This window comes from Lygodium microphyllum, chromosome 7, assembly GCF_053477565.2.
Source record: "Lygodium microphyllum isolate KBCC chromosome 7, Lygodium_microphyllum_v1.1.10, whole genome shotgun sequence".
Classification (NCBI taxonomy): Eukaryota; Viridiplantae; Streptophyta; class Polypodiopsida; order Schizaeales; family Lygodiaceae; genus Lygodium; species Lygodium microphyllum.
The window spans coordinates 101,546,180-101,564,489 of NC_141141.1; the positions used below are offsets into that span (position 1 = coordinate 101,546,180).

Genomic DNA, 18,310 nt, shown 5'->3' on the forward strand with positions numbered 1-18,310 from the left:
CGAGCATACCGCAAGGATAGAGGAGAAGTGCATGGCAAGTATTGCATGAATACACTGCGAGAGGGTCCACCAAAAATGTTTTGGTGCAGCAATGAGGACAATATATCCGCGGTTTTGGGCTAAACCTTACACGACCCCTCCCTCGTTGATGCTTGCGCCTTAACATGCCTATGATAGATGGACGCTTGGGTTATGATGAGGACTCCCCCCTCTCATTTGGACAATGATGATGATCCTTGCCATGCCCTAGGCATGTCTGTGTGACATTTTCCTAGATCTGATAGATCCCGCCCTTTTTAGGCATGTCAATCTCCTGTGGTGTGAACATGTGAACAAGAGACTCTTTAGCACTTTCCAATTGGTGCATACAAGCATCCATCTGTGCCGCTGTGTAGGATGGAATCCCATCCTCGATCTTTTGAAGGAGGCCTCTAAAGTCTGCGATGGAGGACACGAGATCCCCTTCCTGCACACCACCATCGGAACCTGGTCTCTCCAATCCTGTGATTTCATTGCCACCTGGTCTTTCCTTTATGTCATCAAAGGCATGTGCACTATCGATGATGGGGAGAACCTCATGAAGGTGAGGAAAATAGCTCTTCAAGATGAGCCTCAAACCATGAAGATGTTTACAGTCAGTCAACCAATCAGGGCAATCACAGTAGTTTGATTGTACACTTACATGATACCATTTTGCATGTTGGGTTGTGCTCGCTATTTTAAACAACATGGTCCCCTCGTTAATGACTTGAAGAGAGGAGGGATCTTGCTCATACCGCTGAAGAATCTTCTCCCCTGCTGCCAATCTAGCCGTATGACTCTTGCTTGACCCATAGACTTTGAAGCGCTCAGAATCAGCTGGCATAAAAAACATGTATAAGACAACAATGAGTTTCAAGGAAAGGTCAAATGTGCAAATAGAAAGGAAATCAACCACATTACCTATATCTTGCTTTTTCTTGAAAAACTCCAAAGCTGATCCACCCATTCTAGACCTTGACGACGAGTCACCAACAAGGGCATGCAGCAGATCCAAAATGGACCTGTTGATCCTAGCATCAAGTAGAGTGTACTTGATATATTGCCAAAGTCTCTCAATGAGGTTGGTTGTGTCGACATTGCCATGTGGAAATATGCGACCAAACTTGGGCCATCTTGCACGCCAAATACAATCTTTCCCACACCATCCATTGGTAACGTATCAGACCACGTTTGGATGAGCGGAATAATGATGAAGCAATTGCTCAAACATATCATCAAACTGTGACTTTGTAGGGCAATGCATAAGATTGGACAAAGAGGCATACACATGATCGCGCTCATCTGTAGGGACCTTGAATCACGCAAGAACATGTGAAGTACTCACGGTCAAGCTCATGGAATTCACAAAAAGGCAATGCTTAAAAGTAAAATGATATTGAAAAGGTGTACCTGTGGCAAGAGATTTTCAACCCATGCTTTCTTTGTGTGGAACCAGCATAGAATAATATGGCATGCACATTAACGTTTGTTGCCACCAAGGTAGTCAGTGGTCCAACAATGAGGGTCTTCTAGAACAACCTTCGAGAGCGCCTCCAGCTCTGGCTGGGACTTATCAATCACCAGGGCAGCAGGGCGAATATCTCCCATCCTAGAGAGGACTAGTTTCATGGTGATTTGCAAAGCCATAATCTCTTGGTTTGACCCATTGTCACTAGTGCATAGCATAAACCAAATAGGGATACCCACCCCATGTTGGTTTGGTAAAACCGCCGCATAAAGCGGAAGACCAAACACATTGGTCTTGAATGTGCTATCGATTGCCCAAGCATTGTTCTTTGAGAACCTCTTACTCATTTGCAACATCCATTCGTCCTGGACTATCAGTACGAATGGTTTGTCCTTGTCCTCTATGGCATGAGGATTGTATGGTTGGCAATAGAGTACCTAAAAGACCATGTAGATGATACTATCAAATAGATGTACTAATTTTCGTAGCTTATAAACATTTATGAGAATATGACAAATACCTTGTTTTGATCTCGTAGACGGAGAGCCTCCAAATACATTGCCGTCCAATCATCCTTCGAAAGTTTGCCTGCAGCAGGACGACATGTAGAACATTGACGCTCAAAAGTAACCTAATATCATAGAGCAATGGCTTAGAAGGTAACATACCTTCAGTTCGAATTTGATATGATAGTGTCTGTACCTCCCTTGGTATCATGAAGAACCTATAAATGACACGATCCAATGGAGATGCATTTTTCAAATGAAACCACTCCTTGCTAAGGCTCATCTTTGCGACGTGGCGACATGTCCCAATGTCAAACAGGTCATCCTTGCAGCAATCAATCACAGTTGGATGCACCGGCAAGTGATACAAGTCGGCACGAGATCCAGGTACATGACCCTCGTGTGGTCCATGGACTCGTATAGTGACATCATTGAGATCGTATTTGTACTCGATCTGCACCTTGAAAGGGCAACCACATTTCTTCGAGGTTCGCAACCTGCGGATTTGGGAGCCCTTTCGAGTTGCTCTACCACTGCGATGACATGCATATTTCACTATTGTCTTCCCTAAACCATGCTTTTTGGTCGAGCGGACCTAGCCCAACCTAACATTGTGTTCAAGCATGATTTCTTGAAGCCTCCGCTCAACAAGAGATCTATCTACAGTAAGCTCCAAGATGGGTGCTCTTCTTTCTAGAACCTTCCCATGAACTAAAAATGGGCCTTTATAACCATAGGGCCTTGTGAACACCTTGCAAGTACACCCACTGATGAGATCTCTCACATACGCAAGAGGAATGCCATGCCTTCTCAAGTCAGTACACCACGTGGATTTAATGGAATCAATTGTGACATTGATACCCTCGTGAGCACCTGTAACCTTGTTTATGTGATTTTCAAGGAATATGCTCTCCCACTCCTCTATACATGCAATGCGCAATGATGGCTCCGATTTCAAGGCCAATGTAATGTGTCCATCACCATTTCTACCAATGCAAAGACCTTCTCTGATTCTTCTCCACTTCTTCAAGTCGAGCAACTCCCTCCTATGGAGTTGCTTGAGCACCTCCAATGTGATGGCCTTCTGCCCGGTCAAATCACTGACCATCAAGCTGTAAGTCTCTCTATTAAAAGAGTACTTCGATGAGGAATAGGTAGTTGGGCTTGGTGCATTGATAGTGATTTCTTGTGGTGCCGAATCATTGTCTCCACTTAAGAAATCAAGCATCTCAACCTCCTCGCTTGATGATCCATCTAATGTCTCTTCATCCGTGTCAAGATCATCGATCTCAATGTCACTTTCCATAATCCATGCGTGTTGACTACATACGTATATATCATCAAAACATCATTCCAATGTCACAATGCATCCAATGCAAATATGAGAGGAAGAAAGAGAGAGAGATATGCACCTTGTAGTGGAAGCCATGAGCAAGAAATCGAAATATGAACCTCAAACCTTTGTTCCAATGATCTCGTGAGCTTGTATGCGCTTGGAATATGGGCCTCCAACCTCCATTCACAACAGCACACGAATGCGCCCTGCGTGCAGGATTTTCCTGTGGGTAATACCGAGAGCTTTTCGGTTTTCGGTACCAGGTCGACACAGTTTACTTTAATGGCTGGGTTTACTATTATGTCTACGTTTACTTGTAGTCCACGATTCAAAAACTTATATTAGAGATAGTGGGCCCCGTAGAATCTACTATCTTCTTACTGCCAGCCCATGCAATCAATTTCAACGACTAGCGGTGCATTTATAATCCTGGATGGGTTTACTTTTGCATGTGGCAGCAAACATCCCCAAATTTCGAGACGTCGTTCCTCCTTCAAATCCAAGTTTCCGGCTGGTTGGGTTTCTGTTTGCTGGTTGGGTTTTGTAAATCCGGTTGGGTTTACTTTTGCATAAAGTAGCGGCTCGGATGCGTGCCTTTTTCAGGGTCAAGAGGAGCCGTTGATCCCAACTCCCCGAGGTCATAAAGACCCCGTGGGAGATAGTGCTGAGGGGAGGTGACCTTTACGGCATCTACATGTTGTCGTACATTTGATAAGGTCAAAGATTTGAATGCTTCCATTTCTCTCGACTTTTGCATCTTAGCCTTTGTTTGTGATATTGCCCTTGTGCACTAGCACATACATTGACACATGCATTGGCACTCACACTTACACATGCATAGTGTGTTTTTGTGTGCATATGTACTTGTAGTGCGCTTTTGTGCACTTGAATCTTGCACATTCCCACCACATACCATTGTGCATAGATACAATCATAGGCACTCACAACGGACTTGGGCTCTTGATTGGTCCCCCTTTCCTTTTTTCTCTTTGGCCAAGCATCCACCTTGTTCGCAAAGGAGGTTTGTTGGGCCAAAGGAGGAAGGAATGAGGCACCTCACAATGTTTGTGTGCCACCCCATCATTCATTACAAATTCTTGCAATCGCATGTGCTTGCGTGCACTCTAGTGCACATACACTTGCACTAACACTCCCACATGCACTTGTTTGCATTCTTGTGTGTTTGGGCTTGCACCTTGCATTGTGCACACTTCGTACCCTTGTGCACATGCACCTTGCACCCTAGTTCCCATCCACAAGATGTGTCCACAAGCATCTCTTGCACTTGCACAGTAGCCACTACATGACCCTTACACTCACGTGGCATCTTAAAACACACCATAGTGCACTACACACCACACTAGTGCACTACACTTTGGCACACTTGCACTATAGTATCATGTAGTGTATTATCCCTAGTGTAGTACACATACGTGCACTGTGCACAACCTTGTGTACTAGTGCACACACTTGTGCACTACCCACCTAGTACAATACACCCTACACAAAACCTTGCATAACCACTTCTGCCATACATACATGCCGTTGGGCACTCACTGCTAGATTAATTCCACTAGGTCACGCAATGCACCCACTATGCATTACTACCTCCTAGTGCACACATAAGTGCACATCAATGTGCTAAGCCCATGTGCACTTGAAAGAGTCTCTTTTTCCTCTCATTTCCAACCCCAATACCCACCCTATTCACAAGGGAAGGTCAAAGGGAAGGAGGAGGGTGGAAGGCGGCACCTTGCAATGCACTAATGTGCACTTGTATGCATTAGCACTAGCATTGACATTGACACACACACATGTATACACTTGAGCACAGTGGCACTTTTGTACACTTGTGTGCACCTATGCCCACACCCTTTAACCACTCTAGGAAGCTATACATAAACCTTACACTCTAGCCTCACCTATTTCACATGAGTCTACTTGCGGGCACGAGTTCACTTAGGTGTAGTTGCACTACACGTGCACGTGCATGCAAGTGTACACTTGTGTGCACTCATGTGAGCTTGTGAGTTTTTGTGTGCACCTAAGTGCATGTGCACTTATGCTTGAATATAGCCCCACCATAGTACATTACGCCTAGACCATAACATCACCTCATATGTAAACCATACCGCATTTGTGCACATGCACCATGCACTAACCCAACACACTAAGCTCAATCTTCCATTGAAGCATATCCAAGGATATTTAGGAGAGGCATGATCAAACTGATATTCACAAATTATTATGGCACACAAGAGAAAAAAAGATATAAGAAAGGGATTGTTAACCCTATTCAAGGTACGCAAATTGCCCCAAAGCTAGAAATTGAAAAAAGAAGTAGGTGCACATCCAAAATTTTTAAAAAGAAAAGGCACAATAGGGAAGAGAACTTCAAGATGAATGATGACCAATGCTCAAAGGGAATAAGCCCGTCAAATTAGAAAAAATGTAAAAATTCCTTGAGGATTTTAAGTGCTAGGAATATGCGATAATTCAAAAATAACACATGTATACCACATAACACTTTTTGTCTATTTTTTGTGGCGAATATTACACTTCCAAGGTAACCTTATACATATCATTAGACTTCCACTAACATGTATTAGTAAACTTGTATTATTACTAAACTTCTATTATCATCTCATACATATTATTATTAGACTTCTACCATTACTTACCTGAGTAAGAGAATTATTAGACACATGCATACCACATAAAGGTTCTTGTCTATTTTTTGTGGCAAATATTAAACTTCCAAGGTAACCTTATACATATCATTAGACTTCCACTAACATGTACTACTAAACTTGCATTATTACTAAACTTCTATTATCATCTCATACATATTATTATTAGACTTCTACTATTACTTCCAAGATAACCTCATACATATCATTAGATTTTTACTATAGCCATTGCTAGACTTCTATTATCACCTCATACATATTATTAAGCTTCTACTATTTCCTCATAGCACCTAAATTCTCTCTCTATCTAAACGAAGATGAGTCTTTTGTGCTTTTGTAAGCATTAAACTATAGAAATGTTGTCATGTTTGTAATGGAGTTGGTCATCGAATTGAGAGTAGTGTAACCTCTAGGCAAGGCAGGTATGTCATCCATTACCCTACTCTACTTGGTCCCATCACTCTTTTGATTATTGTTATGGTTGTTTATAGGGTCAAATTAGGGTTTAGGCTAAGGGTTTATATCATGGGTCTTCCTTTCATTTATTAAACATATCTTAGTTGTCTCTATCATGGTATTTGTTTCATAATCGACTTACCAAAAAAAAATCATATTTATGAAGAAAAATCTTTCATTAGAATACCCTCATTATAACTATCATTTCAATAAATAATCATAAGATTTGCATCTAGATAGTTTGTGTAGATCTAGTGTACATTTGTTAATCTTCTAATAATCATGTCTTTACAAGGTTCCTTGTTGTGACCTTTTTATACCATGAACCTTGACCTTTCTTTGTCATGACCATTCAACATTCATTATCTTGACCCTTGATTTCAAAATCCTTAACCTTTCAATTTCATATCCTTCGGTCTCATGATTCTTGACCTTCCATTGATGTGTCTCTTCATCATTATTAGTCTTTTTGAAAAGAAAAAAGAACCTTGAACCTTAACCTATCTACATGCTCCACAATAATCGTTAATTTAATATATCATAAAGGAAAACATTGTTTCCTCATTATTCAAGGAATAGAAGGGTAACATAATCAATGAATGAAAAGCTATAGTAGAGGATTTAGTTTTAAAATGGGGTCCAAAAGAGTAACACATTTCAAGCATTGATGAGGCTTTTCTTCTTTACAAACAACTAGGACCTTGAAATGGTCTATGTTGTATTGATTTGAGTTAGGTGTCTTAAGGCCAAGGCCTTCAAGTGTCGATCAATTTTGTGTTTTTACTCATCCTATAACACAAACTTATTTGGCCCTCATGAATGATGATTTGCAAGCCTAGAATCCTCTAACTAAACAATTACAAAGCATTCTCTCCACTCTGTATTTGGCATTATGAAAACTGTTGGCATGTTAATTAGATGCTTGACCACCATGTGTCTTTGCTCAACTATTAAAAATCAAATTTGATGTCTTTTGGACCACACATGAAGGAGGAAAAGCAAGGTGTTCTTTTATTGGTGCCTCTACCTACACAAAGGAAGTTATTCTATCATTTGTCATCCCTCGATACCCATATTTGTTGATTCATAAGGAAAACCCACAAATAGACACATGTGAGACTCATTCCTAATGGTTTCATTGTCTCTTTGGCATACATTCCTTATTGTTTCTTGGTTCAAGGAGTAATCACAAAGCATATCAAAAGGGAACATGATGGCCATCGAAAACTTGAAGTTTTTGAAGATAGCCAACCCACTATATGACATAACTACATTGTATTGCATAACAAATAATACACACGTACAATCAGCATGGAATACAAGTGGACAGGAATAAAAGAGTAAAGTAATCAATGAGATCAAGGGAGAGAAGTGAAACGAAAGTTCCCTAAAAATGAAACTTGTTTACCAAAAGGCGCCGTTGCCGGGGATCGAACCCGGGTCACCCGCGTGACAGGCGGGAATACTCACCACTATACTACAACGACCGCTGATGAAAACAAAACTGCTCATTTTTTATTGTTAATTAACAATACGATCCATAAATCTCACAACCCTCCAATTATGAATAAAAAATCGTCCACGTGATTAACCTGCACATTGCCCCGACCATTGATTATAAAAGGCACGAAAGTTAGACCCTTCCACGCGCGACCTACCTCATAGAGTGGCCATGTGATGGTCAACAAGGCTTGTTGGGAGAGAGAGAGAGTGTGTGTGTGTGTTCCTTGCCGTTTTTGGCTTGTTCATGGAAAGACCTCAGCATTTGAAAAATGGGGGTGCATAAGTCACCTTTGGAATGAGAACCGATGGAAAGAACTTATTGCTTAAACATTTGAAATAAAGCAATGATGATATTTTGCACTTTGTCTTTTATGGGTTCTGAAATATTACACACACACACACACACACCCCCTTTCAAAATCAATCCTTGACTTTATTGATCTTGCTCTCTTTTTATGTTTGTTGAATTTATGTAGCTCTCATAATCAAAACTCATCCTTTGAGCCTCCCTCTAGTCTTGGCATTTCCTTCTTATTTGTCTTCACCCTATTGACCAAGCTATTGTAATAAAAAATATTGCTATGTGGCATCAAAGGCAACAACGTTTTTGTCGTTATTGTAATGAGCATACACTTTGGTTTGGTGTGTTCCATCTGTGAATAAAAGTGTGTTATTAATGTGGAGAGAATGAAAAATGATAACAATCCTACAACTTTCCAATGGAGAATCCACTTCTTTGAATTCTCAATCAAGCTCTTCTTCCTCCCATCCTCAAGCCTAAAACATGCTAATTTGACATAATCATGTCTTGTTCTTTCCAAACCCTTTTTTTCATTCATTGGATTAGAATATCATTCATGTAATAAGACTCATGGCAAGAGGTCCCACCTCTTCCTATAGTTTATGGTCAAAGCAATGGGAGCAAATCATTGCTTGAGCCAAAAGTATGAGCCAAAGGCAAGCCACCCAAGATCTTCTGTACATGGGAGGAAATTGCAGCTATGCTCCAATAGTACCAACTAGTTTCTTGTCAACATTTAGATTTAGATATTTCTTTTATTGTGCTGGTTATCTCCTAACGCTTGTATCATTTTACAAATAGTTGTAAACTTACAATCTCATAGGTCACTTTGGCCTCTTACAAACATTCTCCAAATTCTTCTATCATTTTACAAATAGTTGTAACTTATGGTCTCATAAAGTCATTTCAGCCTATTGCAAATATTAATTTTCATTTCACTTCATTTTCATTTCTCTTTCTTTACATTGAAAACTTTGATGAAAGTCTATTTATCCTATATGCATAAGGCATCTAAAAGAACGCTAATACCTCTCTCTCTCTCTCTCTCTCTCTCTCTCTCTCTCTCTCTCTCTCTCATTTGTCACGTGCACATGATACAAGCTCACCTACCTTACAAGCAAGCAATGAAAGCACCAAACCTTCTACCAAAAACCAAATTAAATAATAAATAAGCTGCTTCACAAAATCACATGCAATCACACATTCCCCCTTCCTCAATGAATAGAGAATCTACTTGAAGCAACTACTCTCATCTTTCTTAGCCCAACTTGGCACTAAAGCAAAGCTCTTTCCTCATGTCCAGCCACAAAACTCGAGCACAGCAACTTGAGAAATCACACATTCCCCCTTCCTCAATGAATAGAGAATCTACTCTAAGCAACTACTCTCGTCTTTCTTAGCCGAACTTGGCACTAAAGCAAAGCTCTTTCCTCATGTCTAACCACAGAACTCGAGCACACCAACTTGAGAAATAACTCAAGTACTACTTTAAAACTCAACTTGACAAAACTACAAGACCTCGATAATCAAATGACATTTTTTCATCATCCATGTAAAAATATAGGTGATTCTTTATTAGTAAAGATCAAAGTATATAATCTCTCTCAAATTACGTTTAAAAAATTCAATTAACAAAAAGCTAAAAAAAGGAAAGAAAGTTTAAATTAAAAATTTTAATCTAACTAAAAGAGAGACTTATTTTTAAAAAGGGGAGAAAAATACACCTCTCTCTCTCTCTCTCTCTCTCTCTCTCTCTCTTTTCTTCTTCTCTCTTCATTCACTCTTTAAATTTTCTCTTAAATATTATACTTCCTCTCTATTATTCTCCCTCCCCTTTTTTCCTTTTTTAATTCTCTTTTAAATTTTATCTTTCCTTGAGTCCAGTTATCTAGAACTATTTTAAAACACAGTTCACCTTGCCACTCTAACCATTATCAATGAATACGTCCTAACAAGCAACAAACTCCTAAACTAAGCCTTCCATGTACTGCATGCTTAACCACCTTTCTCTTCTAAACCGGAGGGCGCCAAGCTGCAAGTTCACAAACCATGGCACACGAAAAGAAAAGCTGCGATCTATAAAACCACTTTAGGGCATGTGCATACATGGATATTGGATTGCTGCTACACAGCACTTGCTGACATGCAGAGAGAAGAAATGACCCTTAAAAAGCACCTGTACTCTCATAGTTAGGTATCTAATCTTCACAGTAACTATTTTCCAACAATCTGCTTTAACTCAAATCTGAGTTGGACCCCATATATCAGTATTTGGGAAAAGGTTCTAACATTACAATATTTATATTAGAGTAAGGTTAAACCTATTGATTATGCGTGAGGTTATACTTATGCTTTCAATAGGCTCCATGAATTAACTTCTAAAATCAGGAAAACCCTGACAATTGAACGCACAAAATTCAGTAGTCCCATGCACTTATTCAAGACTGACCTTTCACACCAATTAAAACACACAACACACCAGTATAAAGTGTCATAAAGTACTATACAGCCACCTTGATTCAAATTAATCACAATGTCGAATGTCTGCAGCTTCTCAATTACATTAAAACATATCTGGTCACACATGAGCAGCTCATCCACCGTAATCCAAACTGGATGGGTCTAAGATACAGCCCTGGACAATATAGATGCATGTCCACCAGTTTACAATGTTGCCACCACCCTGAACAACCAGAAGGGACCAGTGTTGGAGCAATCCATCCAGGGTACACAATTCACTGGTGGTTTGAAGTGGCAAAGAGTATCTGCTGTGTGCTGATTGTCAACTTCCCATGGCAACCAGGCTTGCCCTTGTCAGTTTAAAATGCATCATCTGCCAATCTGCTTGTTTTAGCAATGCAGTTGAAAGCTAGGCCATTCTCCAAAGAACATAAAATGTCATTTGTTCTCAAAAAACACAGTAGCTACATGAACTCTGCTATCAATTGCTTGCATGTTGCAGCTCCAAAGCTGTCAGACAAGCCGTTCCTGTGTCAAAAGCACTCTCCCGTTTAACCTTTTTGATGGTTCCAAACAAGAAAAGGAAGAGTTGATTTCCAACAAAATACTATCGAAAGTCGTGCTCCAATTGCCCAGAAGCCTTTGAGCTGGCATTCACTTCCCTTCCTAAACTATCTAGTCTCCCAATTTTCTCTGATAATGGGGATGATGAAGGGCAAGGGAGTCTTCGAGAGGAACAAAACCATCTATACAGGAAGTCAGACTTGAAACGGAGCTCAAGCAATCTCCCCCAAAAAAGGAAGATAGATTGTCAGCTCTTTATAAAATGAGGGGCCAAATGCTTGGCTATACTGAACCCAATGAAAGTATCACATCCGAACAGCTCTTGAAGCTTTCTATCACACACTATACGCCTCTTGTCAGCAGGATCCTGTACCATAACAAAGACCAAGATCAAACAGCTTCGGACACACTAGCTCCCCATGTTGCTGTATTTTTTATACTTAGTCTCAGCTTTGTTCCAAGTAGAAGAACCAATGCGATAAAAATCAACATAAGATATTAAAAAGGTCAAAACAGCACTTCTAAGAAGGTCACCCTCTCAAATGTGCGCTAAAATGCAGACTCAATATTGAGGTATAAAAGGTGGAGAGAAAGAAGATGAGCTGCAATGCAGAATCGTTAACTTTTGTAAGTTCAGCTACTCATCTACCAATACAACAGTACAATAAGCATCAGCATAGAATTTTGCATGGAACTTTCGAGGATGAACTTAAAAAACAACCTGCGGTCATTGACCTGAACAATGTCCATGCAGATAAACAAAATTTCACAAGAGACAATTTCATCTAGCTTCACCTGTTATTTTCACAGAAGAGTCACTTGTTTAAACCATTGAAACAGACTTGACAAAAGAAGCTCAGTTGTGAAACTTCTTAAATAGAGCACAAATGAACAGTTATCGACATTCTCATTGTAGAAATAAACCTGCAACTGGTTTCCTTTGATGTAATCCCACATGCGCTTGACAACCTCTGCTCTTGAAAGCTCACTTTCTCCCGTACCAAAGAAGTTTATCAGCTCCTGAGAAAGAGGAAGAGGAGATGTAAAACCACCACCTCTTGCCTTTCCTCCTTTCTCTGAGCTTTCCTTCTTCTCTGTCTTTGGCCTCTTTGGTTTAGGCTCACTATCTGCTTGTGAAACACATCTACTTTGAGGTTTAGTAATGGAGCATACTGCAAATGTCTAGTATTTAGGTACCAAACAATTCTTTGTTAAGGATGAGTGTACTCCCTACCTGCCAGACTGTCAAGCGGCCATATATGTTTAGACAGCAACTTATTCATTTTGAACATATCAGTCGAGTCACTACCAATAACTGCCCGCAGAGCCTTATCACAGATAATCTTTCGTCTATTATCTGGATCTTGCAGCTTTTTTTCTCGAATATAAACCCAGAGTGCCTTGACAACCTGCTCGGTGTGAATTCCACACAAGTATCTAAGTGCCCTTTCGATATTCAGCTCTCCAGGAAGGAGCAAAGGATAGCAAAGTCACAGAATTATTGTCAAAATAATGAACGGAATCCCTTCAACAAAATTGCCCTATTACCTGAGTCCTGGGCATTTCCTTCTCGCCAATAATGGCTTGCAGCTCAGGAGAAAGTGCACAAGATTTGTTCAATCCACCTCCACCAGTCCTCTTTTTCCTCTCTTTCTGCAGACTGCAGCACGGATGTGTTCAGTAATATAAGTGCTACAATAGTTAAGCCAAAAAAAAAAACATGGTCCTAGCTTCAGCCAATCTGAAGTTTTTCATAAATCAAGTACCAAAACAGCTTCAGAAAAGGGGCGGCGGATAACAACCACTACATTTAGATCTTACAACTACTAAAACACAATCGCACAAAATACACCAATGTAATACATTGTAAGAATAAGTTATTAAATCACAAATGTAGCTTTTTACAGTATACTGCCGCATCAAATGTTGATATATAAGCCCAAGCCTCCAAGGTGAAATACTAATAACAGCTGGAGGTCGACCATGGGCAACAAAGATTGCTTATAAAACGATAAGCAGGCAAGGAAACCTAGGAGCATGACATCATTTCACATTTCAGGGGGAGCTAAGTAGAAGTATTTCAGACCACCCCTCAAAATGTCAGAAAGTTTCTATGGGAAGTCCCGTCCTGACAACACAGTATAACCTTCAGTGATCCCATGCCTGATCAGATGAATCACGTCATTTATCCACACAGCCACAGCCTGTAAGTAGTACTCATGCATAATTGTCATGCTCCTTGCATGATGGAACGTCCAGTATGAGAGCTGTCTGCAGTTGCTATGTTAACGTAGACCGGTGGCAGTGAACTACCAGAATGTAGTCTAACAATCCTCCTTGTCCTTCTTGTGAAGGTCAAACCGAACTATCACAATGCGAGTCTAACCATCTTCCTCGTCCTTCTTGTGGACTTCAAATCACGCAATCGCAAATAGAAACGAAATACTGACTGTAGAAGGTAACGAAAGCAGGCACCCTTCCTCGCACACACCTCTGTTATGATTTCTAGATTAAAAGGAATATGAAAGCATTTACCTCTCTCTCTTGACCCCTCCTTGTCCTTCTCATGAACTTCAAACCGAACTATCACAATGCGAGTCTAACCATCTTCCTCGTCCTTCTTGTGGACTTCAAATCACACAATCGCAAATAGAATCGAAATACTGACTGTAGAAGGTAACGAAAACAGGCACCCTTCCTCGCCCACACCTCTGTTATGATTTCTAGATTAAAAGGAATATGAAAGCATTTACCTCTCTCTCTTGACCCTGTCAATCTTCGCTTGAAGACGCCGTGAATCAGGCTCCGGCTGCTCCACTTCTTCTTCTTCCTCCTCACCCTCAGCTTCTTCAGATGCCTCCTGCACAACCTCCTCTCCTCCATCATTTTCTTGCTCGGGCTTCACCTCCTGCTCTTCCTGCTGATGCTGATTGGACTGAAGGTAGATATCTATCTGCTGTCTGATGAAGACCTTCTTCTCGGTGAGGTCGACGCCGAGGTCCGCCTCGAGCTGTCTGCGGATAGCGGCGGTGGTAGTGACGGTGAGGTCCGCGCCGTTCAGAATCTCGATGAGCCGCGAGGTAAGGTCCTCATCGAAGACCATCTTCTCGCCGAAGATGGAGCTGCCGGAAGCGCGAAGTTCATGCAATGGCGTATTCCAGGGCGCAGAGCATGCGCCAAAACCCTAGGGTTAGGGTTCGGGCTTGCACACAGAGAGAGCCAGACGACGACGACGACGACGACGATAATGACGATGGAAGGGTGCAACAGACAGAAGACAGACAAAGAAGACCATCGCCAAGACAAGCTTGCAGCGAGAGGTTCAAAAAATAATATTTTATAAATAATTCCCCTATCTTACGGTTATTATCCAAACCAAGTCGAGTGTTCAAAAAAACCAAGGTTTGATGTTGTGAGGGTCTCGGTTGAGTTAACGCAACCCAAGTTACACGCAACTGAACATGCCCCTTGCCCCACAATGTAGTTGGACATAGTGAGAGAAGGAACAATCAGTTCGGATTTAGGTTTTGCTCTCTCTCTCTCTCTCTCTCTCTCTCTCTCTCTCTCTCTATATATATATATATAGAGTCAAACCTCAACATCGTTTCACATTTGGTGGAGATGTCGCCAAGATCTCCATTAAGCTCACTCAATTCTGCATGTTGCCCAACCAGACAATACGATATACCAGTAACCAGAACCACTCGACTATGTTGAGCCAATGATGTAGGCCAGTTACATGCTTCATCAAATGAATGCTATGAATCATATCCTATTGGCATTCCTACAACATCAACAAACAGCCAAGAACCAAAAAAATCCAATCCACAAGTCCGTCTGCAATCTTTACCGCACTTCCAACAGAAGATTGTTATCCTAGCTTGATCGTTTTGATAATGTCACGGGATATCACAATTGGAATGAAGACCAAAAAACAAAATAAATTAGAACGTTATTGGAAGGTTTGTTGGCAGCAACTTGATACATCCAATAACCAAATCATGTGAAAGAAAATTGGGCTCTTCTCAAACAATCTTTAATCAAGCACTTTTCAAAATATCACCTAGTCAACACTAAAACAATTGAGAAAATGTGAGCAATTATCGGATGTTACTGGAACCATCTTTCAATGTAGAGTAACAAAACTTGGGTATTTTCATTAAAACTAACTCTCATTCATGTAACTCCAAAGGGCACCTCTTCTCAGGAGCATATATCTTCATTTGGTCTCGGGCTTTCATAAGATTTAGCTTGCACTACTAAAAGAAGGGTCTACATCCTTTCCAATTCCTTTCCCATGAAGGTTTATGTTCTCACTAAAAATGGTTGTGGGTAAGAACACTGTATAACCATACAAAGTCACAAAGGGTGAAACCCCAATACTAGCATGGGTAGAGTTGTTATAAGCAAACTCAGCTAAATGCAACTAGAAATCCCACACATGTACATCATGACAGAAATGGAAAAGATAGGTCTCCAACCACTTATTCACCACTTTTGTTTGGCCATTAGTTTGTAAATGATAGGCTACAAAAGGAGCCAACTTAGTACTCGTGGAGCTAAATACCACCTATCAAAACTTACTCATGAACTTTGTATCCCTAACATACACAATTACCTTCAAGTAATCCATGTAGTTTAAAGACATGCTCTATGAACTGACTAGCCACTTGTGAGGCAGTGAATTGTGTTTTTGTGAAAATAAAATGGGCTACCTTGATGAGTCTATCCACCATCACATATATGCTATTCCATCCCTTTTTGGTTATAGGTAAGCCAATAATGAAATCCATGGTTATACGTACCTATTTTCCTTTAGGGATAGGCAATGGTTACAATAAACCACCTAGATTATGATTATTGTCCTTATTTTGTTGGCATGGCATGCTTATGACATAATCCTTCATATCTTTCCATAATCCTTCTAGTGAAAGCTTTTGTTGCTTTTATCACAGATCTTAAACACTCCAAAATGTCGAGCTACAGGTGACGAAGAATGTAACTCCTCTATAATTTTCAGCCTAAATAGAGAAGTAAGTAGAGGGAATAACAATTCTACCATTAAGCCAGATAAGGCCATTCTTAAGTTGAAAATGTGAGTTTTCCTCCAATAAGCCCTATTGTAATTTCTTAAATGTACGGCTAAGCTCACCATCCAAAAGATAGGCCTCATGTAGCTCTTCAATCTAATCATTGTGTAGCTCAATCATAGCTGAAACCTTGCATGCCTACATCCTTGAAAGAAAATTAGCTACTGTATTATCCTTGCCCCATGCATAAGTAATGCCAAAATTATAATTTTGTAGGGTAGCCACCCACCTATACTGCTTAAGAGTGAGATTGGACTTGGGAAAGAAAGTACTTTAGCCGACTGCCATAAAAATAATAGTACCACTTCTTTATCTCATAAAGAATAGCCAACATCTCTTGGTCATAGACATTCATAGCCATCTCCTTATCTGTAAGCTTACAACTCTCAAAGGCAATGACTCCATGCTCCTATAACAATACGGCCCCTATGCTATGGCCACTTATATCACACTGTATGATAAACTCTCTAGAGAAATTTGGGCATACCAAAATAGGAGAAATTTTGAGAAGTTCCTTTGATTGGTTGAAGCTACTATTTGCGAGAATATCCCAAAAGAAAGCTTCCTTTTTCAACATATCAATCAAAGGAGCTACTATGGTCACATAATGCTTTATAAACCTACGGTAGAATAATGATAGACCAATAAATCCTCTTAGAAAAGTAGTAGTGGTAAGTGTTGGCAAATCTCTTACGCACTACACCTTCCTAGGATCAACTTGTATCCCTTTCTTACTAACAATGTGGCCTATGTACTCCGCCCTCTTTCTATATGAATGAATACTTTTTCTTCTTAACAAAGAGTTAGCGGTGCCTCAACATATCAAAGACCTTCCTCATATGTGATAAATGGTTCTCCAATGTCTTGTTGTAAATTGGTATGTCATCGAAGAACATAAAGACAAACTTAAAGAGGAAAGGATGTAAAACCTTGTGTTATTAGACTTTGAAATGTAGTATTGTTAAGCCCAAATGGTATCACCAAGAAATGGTATAACCCACAATCATTCTTAAAGGATGTTTTAACCTTATCACCCTCTTACATACAGATTTGATGATATCTTGATCTCAAGTCTATCTTGGTAAAGAACTTAGTCTCCCTTGAGCTCATCAAGCAAATTGTCCACTCTAGGTATTGGATACATGTTATTCACTGTTATCTTATTTAGATCCCTATAGTCTATACACATCTGAAAGGATCCATCATTCTTCTTCATTAATAAGATCAATGAAGCATACGATGAAAAACTAGGCTCAATGAACCCCATCTCTAGAATCTCCTTGATTTGCTTAGCCACTTCTTCATGCTCACATTGAGTCAATTTGTAGGTTGGCTTAATGAATAGCTTGGAATGTGACTCTAAGTCTATAGGATGAGTCTACTACCCTCTTGGATAGTAATGATATAAGCACCTCAAAAAAGTCCATGTACTCCTCAAGTAGAGCTTTTAATATTGGATTTTCAATTGAATCCTTGGATTGATCCTTAACCTCTTTATTTATGTGTAAAATAAAAATTTGAGAGTGCTTCTTATACGCTTAATTATTGAGTTGTGTAATGGTGACAAGTTGAAAATTTGACTTACTAGGGATTCCTTATAAATGGATAGGTTTCCCATCAATAGCAAACTTCATGTATAACTATGAGAAATCCATAGCAATCCTCCCTAAGATTATCAATCAATCACACCCAAGTACATCTATGGGCCCCATTTTCAAGGTATCTATATAGGTTCATCTTTGCTTCATAATTTTCAAGCAATTGTATGGAAACCTATGGAGACATTAGATGTTAATTTCCTCTTTACCATTGGCTACCTTAACTTTTATGGGCTATTATAAATCAATGGAAAAACAATGCCACCTATCCATAACTGACTTATTTACAAAACTATGTACATTGCCACTATTTATTA

The 18,310-nt window shown here is 40.0% G+C and overlaps 1 protein-coding gene and 1 non-coding gene across 2 annotated transcripts; both read right to left on the minus strand.

Annotated features, from left to right (window-relative positions):
• Positions 1 to 7,892: 7,892 nt before the first annotated feature.
• On the minus strand, positions 7,893 to 7,964 carry TRNAD-GUC (transfer RNA aspartic acid (anticodon GUC)). Its single transcript has one exon. It is a non-coding gene; the product is annotated as a tRNA-Asp (tRNA).
• A 2,786-nt stretch (positions 7,965 to 10,750) lies between these two features.
• On the minus strand, positions 10,751 to 14,676 carry LOC148033768 (uncharacterized). The gene is made up of 5 exons (XM_087681755.1): positions 14,059 to 14,676; positions 12,854 to 12,965; positions 12,540 to 12,714; positions 12,230 to 12,432; positions 10,751 to 11,672 (listed from the first exon to the last, which is right to left on the minus strand). The coding sequence occupies exons 1-5, from the start codon at positions 14,406 to 14,408 to the stop codon at positions 11,553 to 11,555; spliced, it is 960 nt and encodes a 319-aa protein (XP_087537881.1). The 5' UTR covers positions 14,409 to 14,676; the 3' UTR covers positions 10,751 to 11,552.
• Positions 14,677 to 18,310: the final 3,634 nt, after the last annotated feature.